Source organism: Pleurodeles waltl, chromosome 7 (assembly GCF_031143425.1).
Source record: "Pleurodeles waltl isolate 20211129_DDA chromosome 7, aPleWal1.hap1.20221129, whole genome shotgun sequence".
Classification (NCBI taxonomy): domain Eukaryota; kingdom Metazoa; phylum Chordata; class Amphibia; order Caudata; family Salamandridae; genus Pleurodeles; species Pleurodeles waltl.
In genome coordinates this window covers 1,265,795,783-1,265,823,309 of record NC_090446.1, presented here as the reverse complement: position 1 = coordinate 1,265,823,309, position 27,527 = coordinate 1,265,795,783, and the positions used below count along the sequence as shown (strand labels likewise).

General features: G+C 43.8%; 1 protein-coding gene across 3 annotated transcripts in view; it reads right to left on the bottom strand.

Annotated features, from left to right (window-relative positions):
* LOC138246152 (histo-blood group ABO system transferase-like) overlaps positions 1-27,527 on the bottom strand; it is a 384,171-nt gene that overhangs the window by 77,160 nt on the left and 279,484 nt on the right. For all 3 annotated transcript variants that reach the window (XM_069200434.1, XM_069200432.1, XM_069200433.1), the window contains 2 exons: positions 16,896-16,931; positions 12,269-12,403 (listed from right to left, as the gene is read on the bottom strand). In XM_069200434.1, coding sequence (XP_069056535.1) covers positions 12,269-12,403; positions 16,896-16,931 — 171 coding nt within the window. The remainder of the gene's footprint in view (positions 1-12,268; positions 12,404-16,895; positions 16,932-27,527) is intronic.

Here is a 27,527-nt window from a genome sequence, read left to right as displayed (position 1 = left end):
GGCCACCCCCTCCTAAAATTAACGTCTGCCACTGCAAATAATCTGCTTTTTGATGACTCCTGAAGCAAAGAGATTGTATAATAAGAACAAATGATGCCAATATGAAATGTGACCAGTGCTATTTATTGTGTTAGCACTATGTAGAACCTGTGTGTCCAGAGTGAGGATACGATACACAGGGTCAGTGATATTTACTGCCTATGGGAGATAGGTCCATGTATTGATGGGGAACAGATAATCTAAAAAATTGATTTTGTATGCATGGGTAACGGTGGGAAGACCGAGCGAGGTCTCCCAGCCGGAGTCTGCCCTTCAGGGCATTTGAAGGAGGCTGGCCTGGCTTATAGTGGGTACCTTGTGGTACTTACACCTTGTGCCAGGTCCAGTTATCCATTATTAGTAGAATAGAGGTGTTCTAGTAGCTTAAGCTGATAGAGGTAGCTATAGCAGAGCAGCTTAGGCTGAACTAGGAGATATGCAAAGCTCCTAATATACCACTTATATCATTTGGCACTATATCACAAGAAAACACAATACTGAGAGTTACTAAAAATAAAGGTACTTTATTTTAGTGACAATATGCCAAAAGTATCTCAGAGGATACACTCCATTAGGAGGTAAGTAATATACACAAATTATATGTACACAAACCAAAATCAGGTAAGTAACAGTTAGAAAAGTATTGCAAACAATGTAGAATCACAATAGGATGCAATAGGTAGACATAGGTCTAGGGGCAACACAAACCATATACTCCAAAAGTGGAATGCGAATCACGAATGGACCCCAGGCCTAGTGTAGTGTGTAGAGGGTCGCTGGGACTGTTAGAAAACACTAAGGGTGTCCAAGATACCCCACCCCAAGACCATGAAAAGTAGGAGTAAAGTTACCCTACTAAATGGCTGTGAAATAACATGGATGTTATTTCACTAAGGCTGCAGTGGCGGTCCTGTGTAAGAATTGTCTGAACTCCCTTTGGGTGGCAAAAGAAATGCTGCAGCCCATAGGGATCTCCTGGAACCCCAATACTGTGGGTACCTAGGTACCATATACAAGAGAATTATAAGGGTGTACCAGTGTGCCAATGAAAATTGATAAAATTAGTCACTAGCCCGCAGTGACAATTTTAAAAGCAGAGAGAGCATAAACACTGAGGTTCTAGTTAGCAGAGCCTCAGTGATGCAGTTAGGCACCACACAGAGAACACATATAGGCCACAAACATATGAGCACTGGGGTCCTGGCTAGCAGGATCCCAGTGACACATATCAAACACACTGACAACATAGGTTCTTCACTATGAGCACTGGGCTCTGGCTAGCAGGATCCCAATGAGACAGTAAAAACACCCTGACATATACTCACAAACAGGCCAAAAGTGGGGGTAACAAGGCTAGAAAGAGGCTACCTTCCTACAGCATTTGCTCTGTGATTTCTTTTTTTTGCTTTGGTGTGGGAAAGCGGTGCCCACAGGAGCCGAACTTCCCCACAGCCACTGTACCACATTCCACAGGGCAGCAGCCACTGCCATGATTCCTACATTCCGTCATTTCTTGTGGTTGTTGCCCCCCATGAGAGGAGCAGGGCTTCATTCCTAATAAAAATAAATTACTGCATTGCCAGAGATAGAAGCGCAGGAGCTCCTGTGCTAGAAGTGGTGGATTCCCACTCACTAGGTGTATAGAGGAAGCTCAGAAGTGCTGCAACCTTTGTGTAGAAGGTGTTTGTGGTGACGCTTTCCGATGCTGCATTGTCACGACAGAATTGCTGACCTCATTGTGTCTGCATTATTCTTTTCATGACATTTTTATATATCTTGATTGCCGTGTTGGGGGAACATACATGTTCTTAGGATCTACAATATATGCAGAGGTATACATTTGGGAAGGGTTTATTCTATGCACATCTATGTTGGTAATAATAATGAACTGCCATAGGGGTATGTTTCATTCTATGTACATTTATTATGGTGCAGTATAAGAATGTTTTGGTAATGTCTTCCCAGTAATGTTTTATGACATATGCAATACGGAAATGTTTTTCCTTATTTTGCATTTATGATGAAGATGGTCTGACCAGTGCCTGCGTGGTACAGTCCTATTAATTCAAGCCGTTATTGGTCCCATGATTATTGTGCAATACAGTTCATTCTTATATATCTTATTGTGGAGTCTCTTTTGTGGTGTATTTATTGTCTCACTAGTGTGTCTGTTTGTTGCGCAAATGCTTGACTCATTGCCTCTGGGATAAGCCTGACTGCTTGTGGCAAGGTACCCAGGGGGTGAGCAGTGGTTATCTTGGATATGTAGCTCCCTTGCCGTGACTAGAGCGGTGGTCCCTGCCTGGTTGAGGTGCCTAACCTGGTCAACCAGGAACTCCATTTTTAGCAGGTGTTGTCTTTCCAGATCTCAGTCAAAGCTACACATAACTAATCCCATTCCTTGGCTATAGCGTCTTTCTGGAAACCTCTGGCCCCTTCCCTCTGAACTGCAGTGCTTTCACTAGACATGAAAATTCTTAACAGCCACAACCCGCTGCTTGATATGGGCACATGAGGTAGAATTCCAGTGCATTATGATTATTATTGTTGCTAACATCAACAATGAGACTTTTCTAGACTATCGCAAAAACGCTTCGCATTCTTTTCTGGGGATAAAGTGGGAAAAATCACCCTCCCATTGCACTGCAGCTTACTTGCCTGTGGCATATAAGTTCATCAAAGACCTATTTAGCCATGTGATAAGTTTACAACCAGTCTGCATAAAGAGCAGTATCTGCAAGCAGCTATGAGGTTGTGGTTCCACCATGGAGCTCCCCCATACGGAGCGCACTGTCACCACGATTGCCCTATAGGCTATAAATAAGCAATTTGGGAGATCTGTTGTGGTTATTAGAGTTTTGGATGGGATTAGAGTTCCATTTTTTAAGAGATCTTCCACTAGTGAGCCCAAACTGCTCCCACTTTGTCAGTGTTTTACTACAACCCTGTGCCATATGAGCAAACAACATAACATGGAGGATTTTGTGTACATACATTATAGAGCCATGTGCGTGCCATGTCACCTGCCAATGGCAATATTGTGCTACTCATATGAGATGTCTCAGGTTTGGAAAGAATGTAAAATCCACCAAACTGATGCCGCCTCTCCAGTGATTTGTGTGCTAAACTAGTGTGCCAGCCACGGTGACTAGGCAGCCAAGTCATATAGTTCAAAACTGTGCACCCCTGGCTCCCCATGGTCTACCTGCTTTTTTGGAGTGCCATTCACTGTGCAAGGGTGGCTGCACATATCTGTCAACTTTGTGACAGGGTAACCTGTCCAACAAACTCTAAATCAGGTCCAATAACATTGTGGAATACTACAGCATACATATGCATATAATAAAGGAGACTGGGCAGTATGATCATCTTAAAAGGTGCTGTCTGGCTCACTGTCATAAGTGGGAAGGCTCACCAAAGGGTAACCTGAGAATGAAGAGATTGCATAGCATGTTTATTGTTGCCCTCTGTTATGTGAATTTCTGGATGACAGAACTGTGTCCCCAGGTACTTAAATGCAGGGATCTCCCAAGAGGAGAGAACAGTCAGAGGAGCTTTCCATTGAGGAGGGGTCCCTGGTGTCAGACTCATTTGTCCCCAGTTGACCTTCAACCCTGTTAACTTGCCCACAGAGTCTAATGCGGTGGTGACCACCCCTAGGTTTGTCTCCATGTCTTGCATGTTCATGAACAGGTCTTCAGCGTGAAGTGAAGTGGTATGACATGATTGCCCAGTTGGTATTCCCCAATCTCTTCCCACCTGCCACAAGTGCACTGAAAATGGCTTAATTGCCTGCGTGAAAAGGAGGGGTGAAATGGGGTAGCCTTGTCTAGTGCCCCAGAAGATCAGATATTGCTTTGAGACAAACCATCCTGTACAGACTTATACCACTGAAAATGTGTAGACTGTCATGCAAATCGTTTTAGGTTAACAACTCTTAAGTCTTAAGTTTATGCAGAGGGCTGTCTTTAATGTACTAAAGGGAAAGAATTGGTTAACTGTCCAGTGGTTCACCGCAATCGTCCATCCTCCATGTCCTTCTATCAGGGGCTGTTTAGAAATGGGCTCTCTCATTGCTAAATGAGACACTATCCACATGTGCCGCCACAGACATGGAGGGAGCACTCTGTCGCTGGAACTCAGCCCTCTCACAAGCATTAGCAGCAAAAGTGTGGACTCGAGCCCTTCAACATGTGAAAGAAGTATCACACAACCCCAGATTCCGTTTTACCCAATTCAACTACCTACACCAGGCATATTTATCCCCCAAAGTATTAAGAGAATGTTCTGTACATCTACCCCTGAATTTCCGCGGTGCAAGTTATCAGAGGTGGGGTTCTACCATATGGTATGGGACTGCCCTCCACTACACCCCACATGGCTACATATCACTGCCACTAGAAATTAATTGACTAGCCATTCGTTGACCCTCACTTCGAAATCCTGGGCCAGATTTAAAAGAAAGTGGCACATCAGCTATGATGTGCCACTTTTCTTGCTCCCCCCTACCAGCACCTAATAACACCATGGTAGCCCCGTATTTACAATAAGGCGCACCATGGCGCATGTTAGGAAATAGTGTCATAATTTATGATGCTATTGTGGTACTTTGCAGGATTAGCACCATAAACAGTGGCGCTAATTCTGCAAAGCAAAGGGAGGTCCATTGAATGTAACAGGAACATCATTTTAACACATACTCTGACCAGGCATCAAAAATAACGGTAAAATGGAGCAGTGAAATGTTGTAAATTTCACTGCGCCACTTTTATGGGCCTCCCACCACCAGCACGTCCTCTTGCATACATTATGCCTGGTGCAGGCATAATGTGGTGCAAGGGGGGCGCAAAGTGATGCAATGTGCCACTTTGTAAAAATGTCGAAGGGGAATGGCCTCATTAAAGTCACATTAGAGTGAACAAAAATGATGCTAGTGTTCAACTAAGAGGTGCTAGGGCCTTGTAAATCTGGACCCTGTCTCCTTGGAATCTGCCCCAAGGCCAAAGGGGATACACATCTGTTCAGGTTAATTGTCCTGGCATTTGTACTATTCATAAGGCAAATCACATTGCAGTGAAAGGCACCTACAACACCGGACACTGCGAAGTGGCTCAATGCATTACTGCAATGGGCACGGCAGAGGCAGGTGTACTGTGCTCCTTCTGGGACAGGGAAAAGACAAGATTGGTAGGTGGGACATTTTTGTAGTAAACATTGAAGCCAAGAATGACACCCATCCACCCTGAGGAAGTCACTCGCCTCTACAGATATGCTGACTCATACAGGGGTAGCACCTTAGGACTTTGCGCCCCTCACCGCCACTGGTTATATTCTGGCAGCACCATGCCGTGGGAGATACACTTGGGGACCGAACCATGTCTACCACCCCATTGTTATGGCTGCCACTTCTCCTACCGTTAGAGTAAAATACAGCACTGGCCGTCTTGAGACCCGCCACCCCCCTCTGGTCATACTTGACGTCTCACCCCTCCTTGCTCCTAACTTGTACGACTCTACGTCCTTTTCACACATGTTGGATTGTAACTATTCTGTGGTCTCATAAATACTGTGCTTGCAATCCTTCTTAAGCTGCGCAATGTGACTGTTGACTTTGCTTGAATGGGGGGGCTTTTTTCTTGTCTCTACTAACTCTTCTTTCCATGGCTTTCCAGTTGTTTGTTGTTGTAAAATAAAATTAAAAAACAGATTTGCAAAATAAAACTGTCCAGTGCTTGGCTGGAAAATGTACTCGGCAGTGTTATTCTGTATTGTGGATACTGGAGACTTTACGTTTTGAAAAAAACAAGTTTAAAATGTAAAAATGACTGAACAAAGTCCAGAGTGCTAGGGCAAACACCCGAGGAGTATTATTATATAAAATATAATTCAGAGCTTTGACTTAGCATTTTGGTAATACAATACCTTCTGTTATGTCCCACGGGCAGGCCTACGGTTACTGATGGATCAATAGTTCTATATCTAACACTTGTAAGTAATACGTAACTCCTCAGGTAAGTTTTGGTTTTCTTGTGAAATGATTGCCAACATGGGGCAGATGATTTGTCAACAGTCATTCACAGGGTCACAGACCACAGATCACTAGTTCAAACCCAACAGTGATTTTGTGATCATCATTTATTTCTGCATGGCAGCACAGCAGTGCTAGGCATGGTTTAATACATTAAATCATGGACACCCACTGGTGAGATTTACTTAACCATTATGATATTGGTTTGTCCATGTTCGTAAACTATGTGTCCTGTGTCTTAATGAAATAAATTAGTCTCAATGATGTTTTTACAGGCAGTGTCCTCTTTCATAGGTTATGTATTAATTATGCACCAGTATTGTTCTACACTCACCCCTGAGGAAGGATAATAAATATTTTGTCAAAATTATTGCTCAAATGGTATGATGTAAGTCAATTTAAGTAAAGTGTGGTAGAAAAGCCCCTTTTTGAGTTTTTATTTGTTTGTTAGACACACTAGATCCGCTCCAAGCGATAGTGCATGCGCTCTGCCTGCAGGGGAGACCCAAAAACAGGGAATTCAATATCAGGACCGGAGGCTTTGGATTATGCTTCTCTTTCTTTACTGTCAATCAAAACAGCAGCCAATGAGTTTACAGAAAATGAAAAAACTACAACTCCCATGAACACTTGTAGTCCAGCCTGACCAATCCCAGGCTAGCTCCCCACTATAAGAGTCACCATAACAAATGCCCTTCCTCTTTCTTTGCCGCTGAGCAGCCGGAGATAAGTCCCTTTTATCTTTTCTAAATATCTTGTTTATTGACAATTATTACCGTGTGTAATCGGGCCGTGGAGCGGGAGCCAGGCTGAGCGGCGCTTGGTTTAGGGCTTTTTACTCTTGGACAAGCTTGCGGTCCTGCCCTGTTCATGGTGAGCCGCTCGCGCGATCGAGGGGTGTTCCATTTCCCGGTCGCGCATTGAAGCTTCTTAGTACACTGGTGGGAGTCTTGCCTGCGTGAGCGTGAGGTTTCTCCTCTTCTTGGCGCACATCGGTTCGGCAACTCCGACAGCCAATCCAGGCCTCCCTTGGAGGCCTTCCGAACGCTGCCTCTGAGAGCAGTCTGCTCTCTATTTTTACTAGCTTTGCCCTCGCGCATGTGCACGACCAGAGATTCCAATCCTGAATCGGATTTCTGTTGTGTGCTGCACGCAAACTTGGCAAGCATTTCTTCTGCCCCTGGAATGCCCGACAGGGCGCAAAAACGTTTTAAGGCCTTGCCTAGGAGGGTGATGCAGGTGCTCCATCCACACAATATTGGGCCCTATTGAGACAGTGTCTCTGTGACATTCAGGACTGTTTTTTCTGCCTTTCTTGGACCTGTAGGGGCTTTACTCCCCCCATTAAACTCCTTCTGTGCTCCTGCCATGGCTTATTTTGCTGAGGAGGATGAATACTATCTGGAAGAGGTGGAAGGACCCTTCCCAGAACAGATGGAGGAAAGATTGGTACAGGCCAATGGCCACCATGTACAAGACTCAGTTAACCAAGCTTGAATTAAAGCATTGAAACCCTTTACAATGCCCTTGGTCAGATATGGGTAAAGAGAGTTGATGGGATCTCCACCCTCTGGGTCAAGGATTAGAGAGCCTCAATCTGAGGAAGGCGGTTTTAACCCCAGAGAATCCTTAGGCTCGTTATCCTCTGCAGAAATTCTTTCACAAATGGCAAGTGTGGTCCTTAAAGATCACGAATATGGTCCTGATCTCGCTGCCGCTTCTCATATTTTTCCACCGCCATCAGGTTCACGCAAAGAACGTTCGCAATCTTTGGATTCTCATTCAGATTTGGAGTTATCTGAGCCCAAGCAACTGGGTAAGCGCAAAAGCAAATCCCATCATATCCCAGATGAGGTGGTGTCACAAAGAAATGTATTGTTTGACCCTGAGAACATCATTCACCCCACTCTACTGAGTGGGTTCCATGTGTGGAAGTGGCCCACTATGTGCAGGATAGACTGCGCAGAAGTTTCAACAAAGATGTGCGCAGCACTTTGCGTTCTATGTGTCCACGTCCCTCTCTGTTGGGGAAGGTGGCTGACACTCCTGAGCTTGCCCCCTCGGTGTGGCTACCTTCTTGAAGAAGTTCACAAAAGACCCCACAATCGTGCCTGGAAGGGTTGCCAAGACAAAATGTTAGATCTTTTGGGCCCCATTACAAAAGTTCTGCAATTAGCGGTCCAAGCTAAAGAGACCAGTACGCCTTTGGATCTAGAGCCCCTTCTTGAATGGGCTCAGAGAGCCATCAGTCTCCTGGGAAGTGCAAACTGTGCCATGTCCACAGAGCACAGAAATTCCTTTCTCATGCACATCGACCCCAAATTGGCAGACATTGCTCCTACTGAACCAGGTTCCCTGGCTAATGGACTCCTCTTCGGAGACAAATTTGTTAAGGACCTGGATAAATAAGTATCTACCCTTACAGTGCTAGATAAGGCCCAGTCTTCGATGAAACAGATGTTCACTGGTGACCTTTTTACCAGGGCCAGATGCTATCAAGGTCAAGCGCCAGGCCGGGGCTTTCAGCAGACTTCCCCCAACTACGTCCCTAGAGGTTGAGGCTACTACCAGTCCTCCTCAGGATTTTATCCATCCAGAGCCAAAAGAGGTTGAGGTCATGGTTTTAGAGGAAAGGGGTCGGAAAGCAATCAAGACTCCCCTGCCTCAGGTGAGAATTGTTCCCTTTTCAGAGGTAATCCTTGGGGGGAGACTGGAGAGTGATGTTCAAGCATAGGGACGTATTACATAAGATCCCTGGATTCTGCAAACGGTACAGGGTTTCAGACTGGAATTTGATTCCACCCCAGTTCAAAATCCTTCTCCTCAACCCTTCTCCTTTTTTCCCAAACAGAGAGTGGTTTTATAGACGTAGAAATCAAGAATCTTCTTCACAAACATGCAATAGTCTGCTCAACACCACATCCAAATGGTTTTGTCTGAACTATTTTCCTTGTGCAAGAGAAGGGAGGAGGTTTTCTCCTAGCACTAAACTTGAAAGATTTCAATTCCTGGATAGTCTATCGCCATTTCAAGATGGAAGGTATCCATCTATTACAAGATCTGCTGCAAGAAGGAGATTGGCTAGGACTTCTGGATCTCAAAGACGCCTATTTAGCGGTGCCAATTTTCTGTCCGCACTGACACTTTCTGCAGTTTCTTTGGAGGCACCAATGGTATGAATTCAGGGTTCTCCCCTTTGGCCTATCTTCCCCCCCTTGGTGTTTCATTCGCCTCATCATCTATCCCGACGACATGTAAATCATGGCCCAGTCCAAGGACTTAGGCTTACTCCATCTGACCTGGGCGATTCAAATCCTCCAGGATCTGGGATTCTTGATCAACAGCAAGAAGTCAGTAACACTCCCCTCGCAATGTATAGAATTCTTAGGTTTTTAGGTGGATTCTGTGCAGGCCCAACTAAGGTTACCGTTGGCTAAACGAACCTCCATCAGGAGAGAGTTACAGAAAGCCCTTGCCTCTCCGACTATATTGCTTCATCAATTCAGGCGATTTTTCCAGGCCCGTTACATCATCGGGCTCTACAACATCTAAAGATTCTGCATCTCTGAAAAGGTCTGGCTTATATGGAACAGTTATTGGAGGAAGCCAAAATGGATATTATCTGGTGGCTGAACCATATGGAAGCATGGAACGTCAGGGCCATTTTTGCATCCTCGCCAGAGATTGTGATAGAATCGTATGCCAGTCAGTGGGGCTGGGGAGCTTGTTGTGGCTCGGTGGAGACGGGAGGACGGTGGTCCTCGGAGGAGTTGAGTCTTTACATCAATTGTTTGGAGTTGCTAGCGGGAGCCTTTGCTATTCGCTCGCTCTCCCCCAGCAAATCCTGTTGTTGCATTCTGCTTCAAATGGACAACATCTCAGCAGTGAGATCTATAAATCGACTGGTCGGGACCAGACCTCGCATGCTGGCGGAGATTACCAAGGAGTTTTGGCATTATTGTCTATATAACCAGATTCATGTGATAGCGGAGTACATTCCAGGTCACTCCAATGTGGTGGTGAATTGAACTTTCAATTTCTGAGAGACAGCAGCGATTGGAAGCTTCACCAGTCAATTTTTCAGAACCTTACACAGAGATGGGGTCCCTGCTCAAAAGATCTTTTTGCATCATGCCTCAACTCCCAACTGCCTCAGTTTTTCAGTTGGAGACCGGATCCCTTAGCAATAGCTCGGATGCATTCCTTCAGGACTGGTCTCGGGATCTTCTTTATGCTTCCCCCCCCCATTCTCAATGATTCAGAGAGTCCTTGCTCAGGTCAATTGACAATGGGCTGAGATCATTTTAGTGACACCTCTCTGGAAAGCTCAAGCTTGGTTTCCAGTTGCGATGTCCCTATGATGTGCACCCCCTGTTCTTCTTCCATTGTTCCCATCGTTTCTGCTGGACCCCTTGAGTCTTCCCCATCCTCTAATAGTGCAAGGGCAATGAGCCTCATGGCTTGGTGACTTTCCAGAGATGTTGACAAATGCCGTGAGTTTCAGGAGAAGCTATGTTCTTCCTATCTCACTCCTGGGCTCCCTTCACCCATAAACATTATGAAGCCTCCTGGAGGAGATGGGTGGGTTGGTGCAGTGAACGGAGTGTTGATCAATTGGGAGCCCAGATTTCCATGATTGCTAATTTTCTCTCGGAATTGGCAACTCAAGGTCTCGCCTACAGAACTGTTAATGATTTCAGATCTACAATTTCAGCGGGTCATCCGCACGTGGATGGTAAGCCCGTTGGAGAACATCCTTTGATTTCTAAAATCCTTCGGGGTATTCGGATGGTTAATCCTCCTCAAACGCAATATTTGGTCGTGTGGGACATGGATGTTGTCCTTTGTTTTATCAGGTCTTGGCCGTCCAATGACGATTTGTCATGTAAGCAATTATTTGCCAAGCTTACGGTTCTTTTGTGTCTAATCTCGTGTAGACATGTATTGGACGTGAGGGCATTGGACTTGACAGGTAGAGTATTTACTCCCTATGGAGTTTCATTCACAATTTCTAGACGTAAAAAAACTGGAACTAAATGTATTTTGTATCCTGCTTTTCCCCATAATCAGAAGTTGTGTGTTGTACAATGTTTGAAGGCTTATAAAAGTTGTACGCAGGAATGTCGCAGGGATGTAGGGGGTCAACTGTTGATTTCTCTGCAAAAACCTTTATGGTCCAGTGTCAGCAGCTACTTTAGCTTGATGGGTTAAGTGGCTTTTGGGGGAAGGTGGTATAGACACTTCTATATTTGGCGCTCATTTGGTTCAGGGAGCTATGGCATCTAAGTCTCTTGGAGCTGGCTCTTGATTGGAAGGTATCATGGCAGTGGCAGATTGTTCTTCAGACAGTACGTTTAAGGTGTTTTATCATAAGCCTATTGTTGATATAGTGACAACAGTGGTGGAACAGCTTTTAACTAGCATAATCCGAAGCCTCCGTTCCTGACGTAGAATAAAAAATGTTCCAGCTATCGTGTCAAGAATTTTCAATTCTATTAAGGACATGGAGGCAAGGGTTATCCCACCCTTATACCGAAAAATGTGATTGTGTTAAATGTTTTTTAAAGATTTATGATGGTTGTGATGAGATGTGTTTATATCTATCAAAGTTTTTACCCCCCTTATGATTCATTCATTTCCAAATGGTATTATTGGTACATTTCATTTATCCTTAGGTGCAGGTAATAAAGGCGAGTGATACTTTGGACAAATGATGATTCGAGATCTCATCCCTGTCAGCTGTTGGACAGCATTTTCCGCTGCAAGTTGCTGAAAGTTCTGGAGAACGCAAAGAAAGGGGAAGGACTTTTGTTATGGTGACTCTTATAGTGGGGAGCTAGCCTGGGATTGGTCAGGCCGGACTACAAGTGTTCATGGGAGTTGTAGTTTTTTCATTTTCTGTAAACTCATTGGCTGCTGTTTTGATTGACAGTAAAGAAAGAGAAGCATAATCCTCACCTCCGTGTCCTTAATAGAATTGAAAATTCTTGATGTGATAGCTAGAATTCTTTTTTATTCAGCAAGCATTTTTGTTGGAATGGTCAGTGTAAAACGGGCTATATCATTATAGTTGGTACATGTACATGTAGGAGGGATGCCACAAAGAAAAGACAATGCATTCACAATTACCTACCTTAGTTAATTATTACACAAGTACTAGATAAAAAAATTCTATAAGAATAAATTGACAGCTGATCCTACCTGCCAAGAGCAAACACAGTGAGCCCTATCGTATGTTTTTTTTTCTCAAACTCCGAGTTCAGAATGTCTCTGTTGAATGTCCCAGTCCAGACCACAGGAGCCAGCCAGGGAGTGACCGTCATCACTTCTATGCTTCTGAAAGAGGAATAAAGAAAGTAGTTAGAGCAATGTGCCGTGGGGTCACTGTGCCATGAAGAAACATCCCCTGCATACTGGATTTAATTACATTAAAAACACATCCTGCAATCTCTACTCGCTTTCTCAATTTATAGAACCACAAATCAGTGGTACACAATGCTTCCTGTCCTGAACCGTCTTTTACACACCAATGTATTCCAAAGTGTGATTCATTTGGGTCTCAACCAATGATACAACTCTCATAGTGCGTTCATTAAAAAGATATATAGACCACGTCGGAAACTTGTTGTCCAGTTTACAGTGAGACATCTGGTCATCAGAAATTCATTGTATCCACTATAAACTGAGGGCAGTTACTCAAAGCCATTCATTTTATGCACTTCGAGCAGCCCCATATCGATGCCATATGCCCAGCTCTACCACTACAGCTCTCCCTGGCTATACATCTCCCTATCACACAGCCATATTTGTTTTAGGTTTCTCTTTTCAGAAAAAAAAACCCCTCACCTGAAGTCACTCGACAACCCAACTCTAATAAAAAATCTTCAACGTCCACGACTATACTATACTCCGTGACCTACCTCAATGTCCTTCTCGGCCCTTTCACATACCCTTCAGACAATATTAGATGTATTTCTGTCTGTTTCAATCACCCGCAATCCCTATGAGTCTCACACACATCAATAACAGTCCTCTATATTTAACACAATTTCGACTCTAGATCCTCTCTGCTCCATACTACCACTAACACTGCACTCTGTTCTGTTGCACAATTGTGGTGTTCAATAATAAACAGTGACATGGTGAGTACAAAGATTGAAGTTTATTCATTAAATGAAGCCCTGCACTGGTTGTGGCATCCTCTGATCAATCTGCTCCTCAGCCTTCCCAGTCTCAAATCCCTCGCAGATTCCATTCCACACATTTCACACCAGAGACGGCTGCAAGACAGACTGATGCAACCACAAGAACATTACATAGAATACCGCAATAATCGAGAAACATGCTCTGACTCGATGAGTCAGTGCAGTGCAAGAAATAGCAACGTTCACATTACACAAATAGTACCTTGTGTGGGTAAAGTATTTGGGTAGCGCAGCATCGACACAACAGACCTTTCAGCATCAGACAGTATAAAATAAGACATCTGATTGTTGTCTTGCATACTCGTTTCAAGCCACATGGAGACAATGTGTTTGGTGGTTTACCAGTATTATCATCAAAACTAGAAATCCAATAGATTCAGCCTAACTGACTGTCTTTCCTAAAGCAGCCTGGAACTTTACTTGGCACACCCAAGTAATCGCTAAGTACTGAGCAAGAGAAACCAAACTATCCCAGTAGAAGCCATTATGAGAGAGTCGAACTTCAAATGAGAACTCACCTATTTGTATTTTTGATCCTCGACAGGAAAGGCTATGCTTTGTGACTGTGTAGCTTTAAGACACTTAGAAATTGGTATTAAATCCATTCCTCGAGAACTGTAGCCATACCACGTGTCCAGGGTAATGACAGCCTCTGGAAATTATTGTCATCTAGATGCTTTGTGTGTACACTTACTTCATGCTGAAATATAGCAGAGTTTCTCCTACATACACAAGGCCGGATTACGAGTTGCTTGTTAATTCCCGTCCCATGTGTAACCTCTTGTTTACAGAGTGGTTGGAATTATGATTTGTTAGGCATATAACACATCCAATAATTATTGGATGCGATAAACAACTCAGCCTTCATTAAACACTTGTAATAGGTGGTATTTATCGCATGGAAAAATAACATATTCTGTGGTATTGCTACTAATCACGTGAGATAAATGTCACCTATACTCGTAATCAGGGCCACAGCATAACCAGTGATTAACATAATATAGTGTACTCATGTCACAATTCTGGCCACACGTCTTTTTATTCATGGACCTACAAAACATACAGTGTCACGCTGCACTAAAGTTGTTGATGTAGTGTGTATGCCTTTCTTGCTCTGACCTTGCCTCTTCACTAAGTATTAAAACACAAATACAGCATACACGATGTTGTATACCTTGGGATATTTCATAGTACTAGGTATTCAAAGTTTGCTATTTCCAGCTGACCCTTATCACAAAACTCACAGGTATTTTCTTATTTCTATTATTCGTATGACAGACAATGAACTCAGGTATCAGCCTGCATTTTAGATTGGGATAAAATTGACTACCAATAATTAACATCATGCAGCAGAGAGATAGGGGTTGTAGGGTGAATGGTCAGGGCATGACGTGAAGTTGGGTGCTAGAGTGAACATAGTGATTTAGGAATATCCATGCATTCCTTGGAAGGGTGAAAACGAATATGCTGGAAAATTAGACGATTAAGTGAAAACAACCTTGGTTGGAGAATCATTATGTTTATTATGATTGTTCTCCTCAAGCTCAGCTCTCCTCCCCTTTTTCCTCTACACTCCAAATATCTCCAAATATCATTATAGTGTTGGGCCCCTTGACGTAATTTGGCACTATCTCAGCATGTGGAGGCCAATGAACTATGCTAAGTGCAGAAAGTCAGCCATAACAGAGCCTGATCAGGGGTACTCTAAAGTGAGCTCTGAGTATGTGGTTAATACTTAGCTGCAAAGTATATTAATGCAACCAGTTAACAAAACTGGGATTCTTTGATACAAGGGAGCTAGCTCAGTGTAGACTGGAATATGTTAATGCATGAGGGAATGCCAAAAATCCTTGAAAGAAAAACCTGAGACAAGACATAGATTCCTAGTCAGGCCACTCAATACAATACCGTTCAGTTTTTTCCCAATTACTGAGTTTAATATCATGAGCTAAAAATCACAAAATGGGATTATTTCACTCCCAAAAAAAGAACATGGCAGCAAATGGAATGGCTAATGTTACTGGCAAAGCAATACATTTTAGCAGGTCATTGGGTATGCCAGAATGGCAGCCCTGATTTCCTCACCCTACTTGATTATGTTTTGTTTGACATGTTTGCCACAAAAACTATCGGACCAGTCCAAGGAATGTTCATGACAAAATGCGAAACAGGACCAAAAACGAATCCTACAAGAAGATGCTCATGTATCCAAAAAGTTTTTGTCACACCATGTAGGTGTTTCGTGGTCCCTAGTCTGTAAAGGTATACCTTACAATCAGGGATCCCGGTTTTATTGTATTTATTTTTTGAACATTTCCATCTGTATTTATCTATTTTTTTGCCATCTTATCAGTATTTATCTATATTTATTTTTTGTTCAGTGAACGTGAATGGTATATTTCCACATTTGTTTAACTAACAAACATGCACTTGTACCTACACGTCTGTCATGGTTTAGCAAATTAAGCAGACAAATACATCATAACAATACACCCACAGGTAAATATTATTGAATGCTGTCATAAGATGTTATTTAAGAAAATCTCAGCCTTTTATTCAACTCCACACACTATGTAACTGCTCAGCTGTTAGCCTGGAATTGATGGAAGACAGAATGAAAAGTGACTAAATAGAAGCCCAATTTTCTGTATTTTTCCATTTGTAAAAATAAATGCAGACAGGAAGCACATTGATTTCTGTCTGTAGTTATCTGAAAAAATCATAAAAAAATGGAAAACTAGGAGCCTTACCTACAATCAATGTAGCATGGGCGAATGGACCAAAATTCACTGAGAAAGGTCATTGTAAATGCATTTCAACTCTTTTGTAGACTTTAATTGGGTAGTTAATTTCGCCATCATATTTCTGACAGTGATGTATAATCATGTGATGGGTTGCTTAGATAACACTTGTGAATATAAAGAAAATATAAAATCAGTCTGAATAAAATTATACAGTATTTCTATGTAAAAATGCACATTCCCTCAACATAAATATGGGCCAGGGTATGAAGCAAAATGTGACAGTAACAGAGTAAAACTATATACTTTATTCAGAAAAAATTTCTAAAACCATAAATGTCACTTTTCTGTTCCAACTGTTTTGATGAAAGTTTTTTTTTGCAATGGGAAAGGGTGGAGCTAATTGAGAGGTGGGTGAGATGGAATAAAGATCTGGGGTCCACTTTGATGTCATGCATTTTTTCCTTAATCTCAGCGCTGGTGAACCTTTGGTTGCCACGTGGCAACACACGCTTGCTCCATAGTCAAAGGCTGTGTGCTTTCTCTAAGGCATAGGTTTTGTATTGTAAGGGGTCCCTTCTTGGTCACAATCTATTAATTAATACACTATACACTTTGTCAGTCTGCTGTGCAATGCAGGACACATGCAAAGCTGAAAAAACAAGGAGCAATAAAAACATTTTCCTTCACTACGCCTGACTGGAGGAAGTACAAGATTTTGGCACAACTTGCTGTCTGCCAATGTTTCTAGATAGAGATTTGAGTCAAATCTCATGGCTGGTTCCATAGGAACGTCCATGCCTTCGACTGAACCATATGTATATACATTTATATATATATATATACAAACACACACTGAAAACAAGAGTAAATAATACTTACGATGGTTTTAATATGACTGCCTTCTCATACTGTATGCTGAAAAGACATAAATAGAAGAAAGTAGTTTAGGACACAGTGCAGCATTCAAAACAGACTTTACAGTCATGACATCTCAAGACATCTCAGGTATAGCATATGAACCTATGCTTAATTCTAATTTATACTTATAAGTCAAATTAAAGCGTTAATGCTTCGAAATTACAAATTGTAACTCTTGAAAACCTAAAACAATTACTGCTGTAGAGGGTTCCAATTTAGAGGCATAGAGGCACATACTCTAATGAGGTGAATAATTAAACAATGTATTTGTATAGCACAACCTAGCTCTAGGTGTCTGTGAGCCCTAGGGTACTAGATATATTGGTTTTCTCCCATGAAAGAGTACATTTCAAGCTAATACCAATCCCTCTTGTTGAGGTGGGAAGATAGTTCTACAGTTTAGGCGCAGAGAAACAGTTTAGACACTTTAGGCGCAGAGAAACATCTCCCTAGCACACAGGTGTGATTGAAATAAAAGGCTGTAACATGGCTATGCCTATGCCAGACTAAGACTATCTAACCTGTGTCTGGATTGTGTGTGGGGATTTTCCCACATAATTATTCAGAGTCAATATCCGATATGGGCTTCAGTATAAGGCATAGACATATTATCCTAACCTCAATTTTGTAACAGTGAAGTCCAGAAAAGGCCCTGAAACACAAATCCATATTTTTAAATGTAGGTTCACTTCTAGCCTATGTTTCATCTTCTGGGTAGACTCAAGAAAGACACTGTTGGCACAGTAAGTTTACTACATGTGGTCTTAAATTGTGAAGTAGCAAACAAAAAAATCATAGCTTGAATAACTGAAAATTTATGATTTTTGTAATTTGACAATTCATTGCCATTTGCTAGTTTAGCAAAACCCTTTGGGCCTCGTTCACAACGTTTTGATGCAGGGCAGCATCGCAAGTCATAAGCCTTCTTGCTGCACTGCCCTACTTCAAAACATAAAGGCAGGAATGCACCACATCTACAAGATACAGCAAATTCCTATCCTTCCCCCCTCTGCTGACACACAAATTGCAGCCATGCGCCAATGGAGGCACTCTTGCACTCTGGTGCAAGGGTGCCTGCATTGTGGGAATGATTGTTTTTATGCAGTAAGGTGTTCCAATCATGAGAGGTGTTTCCCTCTTTCTATGTGTGCTGTAAAATGCAGCACATATAGAAAGAGGAAAAACAAGGAGAAATAAAGGTATTTCTACTCTTCGCACATCCCTTACGCCACCCCTGGGGTGGCGTAGGTTTTTGATGCATTGCCAGGTTTACAAAACCTTGGAAACCTGGGAATGCATCAAAATCCATGGATGTTGCATGGGAACACTCATTTAATACTCATGGAAACACCTCCCTGATGCAAAGTAAGGCAACGCAGAGACTTGCGCTGCGTTGCCTTACTCCATATCTACAAGGCTACAAAAAGCCACACAAAGAGGCTTTCCATGGTCCTGTAGATATGGGTCAGCAGCCTACACTGCTGGTGCGTCACAAAAAAAGACGCACTGGTGGTGCAGGCCAATTGTAGTTAAGCCCCTTTGCTCTTTAACCTTCTGACAGAGTGAACCTTTGCTAAAAGGATGTGGCAATAGTGCCTTGAAGGTATGTGGAAAGGTGAGATAACTCTAGTTTTGGATCTATAGAACCTGAGCCACCTCTGTTTCGTTAACAAATTTCAAGTATATAGGTAGCCAGATTATCATAGTGGTTAGGAGAGTCATCTAACTCTATTAGAAGCTGTGTGTCATCAGCGTAAGACTGGTATTTTATCCTTATCAGAAGGTTCAGATGTGAAAGTTAAGTAAATCAGGTCTGAGGAAATACCCATGGGTTATTTATTGATTCTGCATGAAAATGATGTAGTGAAAGAGATGCAGACCCTGCATCACTGGTACACCAGCTTATTTACATTATTATACATCAGCAGCAAACCCAGAATCAGGTGCAATTGGTTGTAGTCAGACCACCTCTGCGACAGAATCCCTACATTTTAGTAGAGTAAGGCAGACACGTTCCTGCCAAATACAGGCACTCAACTACTTTTTAAGACACCATCAATTGCTGGTAATAGGTCAGTGGAGATCGTAGAACTAATACCTGCCTTTGTAACTGTGGTGGTATCAGTGCCTTGGTGTTATGCAAACAGGGCATCCATCTTATGCTCACAAGCTGAGATAACTTAGGGCCTTATTTAGAGTCTGGTGGACTTGGTAATCTGTCACAAATATGCTAATGTACCAAGGGGCATATTTATACTATGTGTGCACTGAATTTGCGTCATTTATTTTGATGCTAATTCAGCGCAAACTTAACCTCATATTTATATTTTGACGCTAGACCTGTCTACTGTCAAAATATAGGAGTTAACTTAATTTTTTGGTTGCATGAAACCACCTTACATCAATGAGATGAAAGGTAGGCGTTCCTGTCCAAAAAATGACTTTAAGCCCCTAGCGCCATATTTATCCATCCGTGCAAAAAAGACGCATGGGTAGGAGGTGGACCCAAAAGATGACATTAACCCCGTTTTGCGTCAAATTTTAATGCCTGGGTCTGACCAGGCATTAAAATGAGGCACATACACCACTATATATGGAAAACGCACCAAAGGAACATTTGCTACCTGCAGGACAACATAGAAGTTGTACTGCTCCAGCTAGGCACACGCCGCAGACGTTCGCAACAGCAGATGCTCACTCCAACTCCATAACAGCAACCCCAAATACCACAACGACACCCACAAAGGCAACACAGGAGGAAGGAGAGGATATTTTGGCAGAGGACAACCCTCCTTGCCCTCAGGAAGCAAGACATCATCAGGACTTACCATCTCAACTGGGAATCCATTCTACGTCTGCTGAACCACATTGCACCAGACATCACAGAAAGGCTGCAAACCCACTACAACATACTACTCATCACAAAGCTCCTAACTGTATTGCATATGCTGGCTTGTGGATCATTTCTGACAACAGGGGCACTAGTGGCTGGTGTCTCACAGCCATCAATATCTGTGTACCTGCCTAACATCCTAGATGTCATCCGCGTCACACCCCACCATACCTGCCTTCCAAGCACCCAGCAACTACAGCAGGAGACCAAGCAAGGATTCTATCTGATTGCCTGGTTTCACATGTGCAAGGTGCAATGGACTGCACCCATGTGTGTGGTGCTACCTGCAGCTACGGAACACCTATACAGGAACCACAAGCACACACATTCCATAAATGTGCAGGCCATTGTGGACCACCGTGGGCTCTTCACCAACATCTCAGCCAAGTACCCCGGCAGCATCCATAATGCTTACATATTCCCGCACTTGACCATCAACCAGTGGATCGAGGATGGACAAAATGGCAATGGGCTACTTGTCGGTAAGTCAAACAAACAAGCAATACACACACAACACACCAACCCTGTAGGTCAAACAACATATACACCACAACAAAGAAGCATGGGCATGAGACCACAGACTTACTGGCAACAACACAAATGCAATCTGAAAAAGGAGGGACAGGGAGAGTTATCTCCCAACAGATTATCAACAACAAGTAGAGTGCACTGTTCTAGAAAAAGGAGGTTTTTTTTTAGTTACAGGGAACCCGAAGGTTTAGGAGCAAGAGCCCTCACACACCCAATAGGGTGTCATGCTTCATCATTGGGAGATGCTCCTCATCAGACCGGCGCTGCAATGTCTGCCAAAAATGGTAAATACATGTTGACAAATGTCCACAATAAATTACTTGTGTCTGAATGTCTACACAGTATGCCCTGTACAACAACATAACACAGCACATAGCAAAACAAACCACTCATTGTCACTTACATGACAGATCCATTGCATGGTACCAAATATAACTAACTTGCTCATATATGCAATGACCTCCAATTTCACAATCATGTGAGGCATGTGTGAACATGTGCAGCATTCTCCTATACATCACACTGAGTCGGAGTAGACACAGCCATGTCGTCAGCATCTGGCAAAGGATGAATACAGCACTAAGGAGATTATACACCTCAACATCAGTCAGTCATGGTAAGAGTCAGCTAGGTTGCAGCATGCTGGGAGAATTGCACTGCCATGTACAATGGTGGATGTGGATGGACAGCTACGAAATACAAATTCATGCTGATACTACATGTATGTCATGTGGAGACTACTCAAGTGCTGTGGCATGTGAAATGGATTGTGTCTGCCACTAATTCCATCTCACTAATGATGCCAATGGGACAATGAGTTAACAGTTGTAGGAGGAGAGAATAGTCGCATGTAACACAAGTCACATGTAGTATCCCATCCCAACATCACCTGACAATGTTGCTGTAGAAAGTCTGCATCACACCACTTTTGCAAGACTTGCCACACATCATGGCTGTGCCAGCCATAATGTATGCAAGGGGGCCGTTCTAGCACAAAGGGGGCCTCTATATTTGCAAAATAAATGTCAATGAGACTGCTGCACCCTATTTGTGGTGGATTTCCTAATGCCTGCTCTTTGCTGCCGTTAAACATAAGCTCCCATCATGATCAATGGACCCCTGGGTGCTTAGCAGGACTTGGGTATATGAATAAGGATGCTAATCCTGCAAAGGGCCACACTCCTGTCACACATTTTTTACCCTACTTCCCCCCCTACCATCATGGTACACAGTCTATTGGAGACGGCGCACACATGATGGTATCAGGAGTTCACTAGGACCCACACTTCAACAGGCCCAGCACTAGGTGCTGCGCCACTTCCATATCTTTGGCCCCAAGTGTTGTGATACATGCACAGTGCAATTTTCCAATTATACACCTAGGAATGACACATGTGCCATTAAAGAGGCATAAAAGGGTGTCTAACAATTAGTTAGGGAGGGCAAAATCAAAGACAATCACAACAAAAGTTCCAAAGTATGAATTCCAAACACTCTGTAGGTCTGCTGAGTGTAGGTGTGTAATCTGTGCATGGAAATGCATGGAAATGCTTGAGAAAGGCCCCCATGTACTCAGCAGGTGGGTAAATGATCTGTAGCAGCTCCTGCTGAGTGCATGATTGGGCCACACTGTCAGCTTGCTGTGACCTAATAATGACTGCGCACACACATGGATGTGAGTAAGGGGTGCACTAAGGCCCCCAAGGAGTGTATGGATGTAATAGTTGTTGCAATACTGTAGTGCTATTGGCCTCTTGTGTAATTTTACTAGGCCATGTTATGGAGCCTGATCATGCACGGGGTCCAGACTATTGGCAGTTCCATTTGACCTGTACATTGTGTACCAGAGTCAGTATTGTACACTGAACTATGCTGACCATTGCATTAAGTTGGATTTACATTAAGCAATGTTCTACGTACATGTCTTACAGGTGGACCTGCCCCTTACACCACACCACACAGAGAGGTGAAAAGATTTGAAGACACTGATGCATCCAGTAAGTGTCATTTTGTGGCTCCTGTTAGGTACTCCAGGGTTTGGTGTGAGTCAGTCAGAAGAGTGGAATGCAATGTGTAATGTTTTCTGTACCACTGATAAGAAATCATAGGAGGATGGATGGTGACATCCTGGAACGTGTGTAAGAGGGCCAAGCACCACTGCAGCCTTAATATTTGAGAGGCTCCAGTGACGCTATGACCTGCATCATGTATACACGGTGGCCTTAGTAGACATTTCGTGGCTTCACTTATCAATATGGCCGCTTCACAAATATGGCCGCTTCACATTCAGTACTTTGCATGGAAGGAGTGTGCCATTGCAACACCCATACCAATTAAACAGTGTCCCATACCTACACATTTCCCAACACTAGAGGCTAAAGCACATCCTGCAAACACACCAAGGTGTGGTGTTAGCAGGCCACAACAGGCTAATGGATATGTTGGTGTGCCTTCCATACTTTGCTCTTTCAATGGGTGCTGCATTTGGCAGCACACATCAAAAGTGCAAAGCCCCTTTATAAAATTTGTATGGGTTGAAAGGTGTCCCTCCAAGCACAAAGACTATCTCCCCCTCAAAGCAGCCAGCTATGCACCATGGGGTAAGGGTGGTTGGTTCGAGTACTGGAAATGCAGCTGAAACCCAGTTATATAGGCTCAGGCCAGGTTTTATACCTGGACACATGAATGTAGATGTACTACAACATAGAATACCAACTTTGTAGTTGGTAGCCCCCTTAACCCCTTTGCTGCCAGGCCTTTTCCCCCTCCTGTGCCAGGCCCTTTTTTGCCTATTTGGGGCAGATCGCGCTTAGGCCCTCATAACTTTTTGTCCACATAAGCTAACCAAGCCAAATTTGCGTCCTTTTTTTCCAACATCCTAGGGATTCTAAAGGTACCCAGACTTTGTGGGTTCCCCTGAACGAGGCCAAGAAATTGGCCAAAATACAGTGAAAATTTCGTTTTTTTCAAAAAAATTGGAAAAAGGGGCTGCAGAAGAAGGCTTGTGGTTTTTCCCCTGAAAATGGCATCAACAAAGGGTCTGCGGTGCTAAACTCAGCAGCTTCCCAGCTTTCAGGAACAGGCAGACTTGAATCCGAAAACCCAATTTTTCAACACAATTTTGGCATTTTACTGGGGCATACCCCATTTGTGCACTTTTTTGTGCTTTCAGCCTCCTTCCAGTCAGTGACAGGAATGGGTGTGAAACCAATGCTGGATCCCAGAAACCTAAACATTTCTGAAAAGTAGACAAAATTCTGAATTCAGCAAGGGGTCATTTGTGTAGATCCTACAAGGGTTTCCTACAGAAAATAACAGCTGAAAAAGAAAAATATTGAAATTGAGGTGAAAAAAACATCAATTTTTCTCTACGTTTTACTCTGTAACTTTTCCCTGCAATGTTAGATTATCGAAAGCAATATACCGTTACGTCTGCTGGACTCCCCTGGTTGCGGGGATATATAGGGTTTGTAGGTTCATCAAGAACCCGAGGAACCCAGAGCCAATAAATGAGCTGCACCCTGCAGTGCGTTTTCATTCTATACCGGGTATACAGCAATTCATTTGCTGAAATATAAGGAGTAAAAAATTGCTATCAAGAAAACCTTTGCATTTCCAAAAAGGGCACAAGATAAGGTGTTGAGGAGCAGTGGTTATTTGCACATCTCTGAATTCCGAGGTGACCATAGTAGCACGTGAATTACAGGGAATTTCTCAAATAGATGTCTTTTTTACACACACTCCTATATTTGGAAGGAAAAAATGTAGAGAAAGACAAGGGGCAATAGTACTTGTTTTGCTAATCTATGTTCCCCCAAGTCTCCCGATAAAAATGGTACCTCACTTGTGTGGGTAGGCCTAGCACCCGCGACAGGATATGCCCCAAAACACAACGTGGACACATCACAGAAAACAGAGCTGTTTTTAGCAAAGTGACTACCTGTAGATTTTGGCCTCTAGCTCAGCCGCCACCTAGGGAAACCTACCAAACCTGTGCATTTCTGAAAACTAGAGACCTAGGGGAATCCAAGGAGGGGTGACTTGTGTGGCTCGGACCAGGTTCTGTTACCCAGAATCCTTTGCAAACCTCAAAATTTGGCTAAAAAAACACATGTTCCTCACACTTCTGTGGCAGAAAGTTCTGGAATCTGAGAGGAGCCACAAATTTCCTTCCACCCAGCGTTCCCCCACGTCTCCCGATAAAAATGATACCTCACTTGTGTGGGTAGGCCTAGCACCCGCGACAGGATATGCCCCAAAACACAACGTGGACACATCACAGAAAACAGAGCTGTTTTTAGCAAAGTGACTACCTGTAGATTTTGGCCTCTAGCTCAGCCGCCACCTAGGGAAACCTACCAAACCTGTACATTTCTGAAAACTAGAGACCTAGGGGAATCCAAGGAGGGGTGACTTGTGTGGCTCGGACCAGGTTCTGTTACCCAGAATCCTTTGCAAACCTCAAAATTTGGCTAAAAAAACACATGTTCCTCACATTTCTGTGGCAGAAAGTTCTGGAATCTGAGAGGAGCCACAAATTTCCTTCCACCCAGCGTTCCCCCACGTCTCCCGATAAAAATGATACCTCACTTGCGTGGGTAGGCCTAGCGCCGGCGACAGGAAACACCCCAAAGCGCAACGTGGACACATCCTAAATTTTGGAAAAAAACAGAGGTGTTTTTTGCGAAGTGCCTACCTGTAGATTTTGGCCTCTAGCTCAGCCGGCACCTAGGGAAACCTACCAAACCTGTGCATTTCTGAAAACTAGAGACCTAGGGGAATCCAAGGAGGGGTGACTTGCGGGGCTCGGACCAGGTTCTGTTACCCAGAATCCTTTGCAAACCTCAAAATTTGGCTAAAAAAACACATGTCCCTCACATTTCTGTGGCAGAAAGTTCTGGAATCTGAGAGGAGCCACAAATTTCCTTCCACCCAGCGTTCCCCCACGTCTCCCGATAAAAATGATACCTCACTTGTGTGGGTAGGCCTAGCGCCCGCGACAGGATATGCCCCAAAACACAACGTGGACATATCACAGAAAACAGAGCTGTTTTTAGCAAAGTGACTACCTGTAGATTTTGGCCTCTAGCTCAGCCGCCACCTAGGGAAACCTACCAAACCTGTGCATTTCTGAAAACTAGAGACCTAGGGGAATCCAAGGAGGGGTGACTTGCGGGGCTCGGACCAGGTTCTGTTACCCAGAATCCTTTGCAAACCTCAAAATTTGGCTAAAAAAACACATGTTCCTCACATTTCTGTGGCAGAAAGTTCTGGAATCTGAGAGGAGCCACAAATTTCCTTCCACCCAGCGTTCCCCCACGTCTCCCGATAAAAATGATACCTGACTTGTGTGGGTAGGCCTAGCGCCCGCGACAGGATATGCCCCAAAACACAACGTGGACATATCACAGAAAACAGAGCTGTTTTTAGCAAAGTGACTACCTGTAGATTTTGGCCTCTAGCTCAGCCGCCACCTAGGGAAACCTACCAAACCTGTGCATTTCTGAAAACTAGAGACCTAGGGGAATCCAAGGAGGGGTGACTTGCGGGGCTCAGACCAGGTTCTGTTACCCAGAATCCTTTGCAAATCTCAAAATTTGGCTAAAAAAACACATGTTCCTCAAATTTCTGTGGCAGAAAGTTCTGGAATCTGAGAGGAGCCACAAATTTCCTTCCACCCAGCGTTCCCCCACGTCTCCCGATAAAAATGATACCTCACTTGTGTGGGTAGGCCTAGCGCCCGCGACAGGATATGCCCCAAAACACAACGTGGACATATCACAGAAAACAGAGCTGTTTTTAGCAAAGTGACTACCTGTAGATTTTGGCCTCTAGCTCAGCCGCCACCTAGGGAAACCTACCAAACCTGTGCATTTCTGAAAACTAGAGACCTAGGGGAATCCAAGGAGGGGTGACTTGCGGGGCTCGGACCAGGTTCTGTTACCCAGAATCCTTTGCAAATCTCCAAATTTGGCTAAAAAAACACATGTTCCTCACATTTCTGTGGCAGAAAGTTCTGGAATCTGAGAGGAGCCACAAATTTCCTTCCACCCAGCATTCCCCCACGTCTCCCGATAAAAATGATACCTCACTTGTGTGGGTAGGCCTAGCACCCGCGACAGGATATGCCCCAAAACACAACGTGGACACATCACAGAAAACAGAGCTGTTTTTAGCAAAGTGACTACCTGTAGATTTTGGCCTCTAGCTCAGCCGCCACCTAGGGAAACCTACCAAACCTGTACATTTCTGAAAACTAGAGACCTAGGGGAATCCAAGGAGGGGTGACTTGTGTGGCTCGGACCAGGTTCTGTTACCCAGAATCCTTTGCAAACCTCAAAATTTGGCTAAAAAAACACATGTTCCTCACATTTCTGTGGCAGAAAGTTCTGGAATCTGAGAGGAGCCACAAATTTCCTTCCACCCAGCGTTCCCCCACGTCTCCCGATAAAAATTATACCTCACTTGCGTGGGTAGGCCTAGCGCCGGCGACAGGAAACACCCCAAAGCGCAACGTGGACACATCCTAAATTTTGGAAAAAAACAGAGGTGTTTTTTGCGAAGTGCCTACCTGTAGATTTTGGCCTCTAGCTCAGCCGGCACCTAGGGAAACCTACCAAACCTGTGCATTTCTGAAAACTAGAGACCTAGGGGAATCCAAGGAGGGGTGACTTGCGGGGCTCGGACCAGGTTCTGTTACCCAGAATCCTTTGCAAACCTCAAAATTTGGCTAAAAAAACACATGTCCCTCACATTTCTGTGGCAGAAAGTTCTGGAATCTGAGAGGAGCCACAAATTTCCTTCCACCCAGCGTTCCCCCACGTCTCCCGATAAAAATGATACCTCACTTGTGTGGGTAGGCCTAGCGCCCGCGACAGGATATGCCCCAAAACACAACGTGGACATATCACAGAAAACAGAGCTGTTTTTAGCAAAGTGACTACCTGTAGATTTTGGCCTCTAGCTCAGCCGCCACCTAGGGAAACCTACCAAACCTGTGCATTTCTGAAAACTAGAGACCTAGGGGAATCCAAGGAGGGGTGACTTGCGGGGCTCGGACCAGGTTCTGTTACCCAGAATCCTTTGCAAACCTCAAAATTTGGCTAAAAAAACACATGTTCCTCACATTTCTGTGGCAGAAAGTTCTGGAATCTGAGAGGAGCCACAAA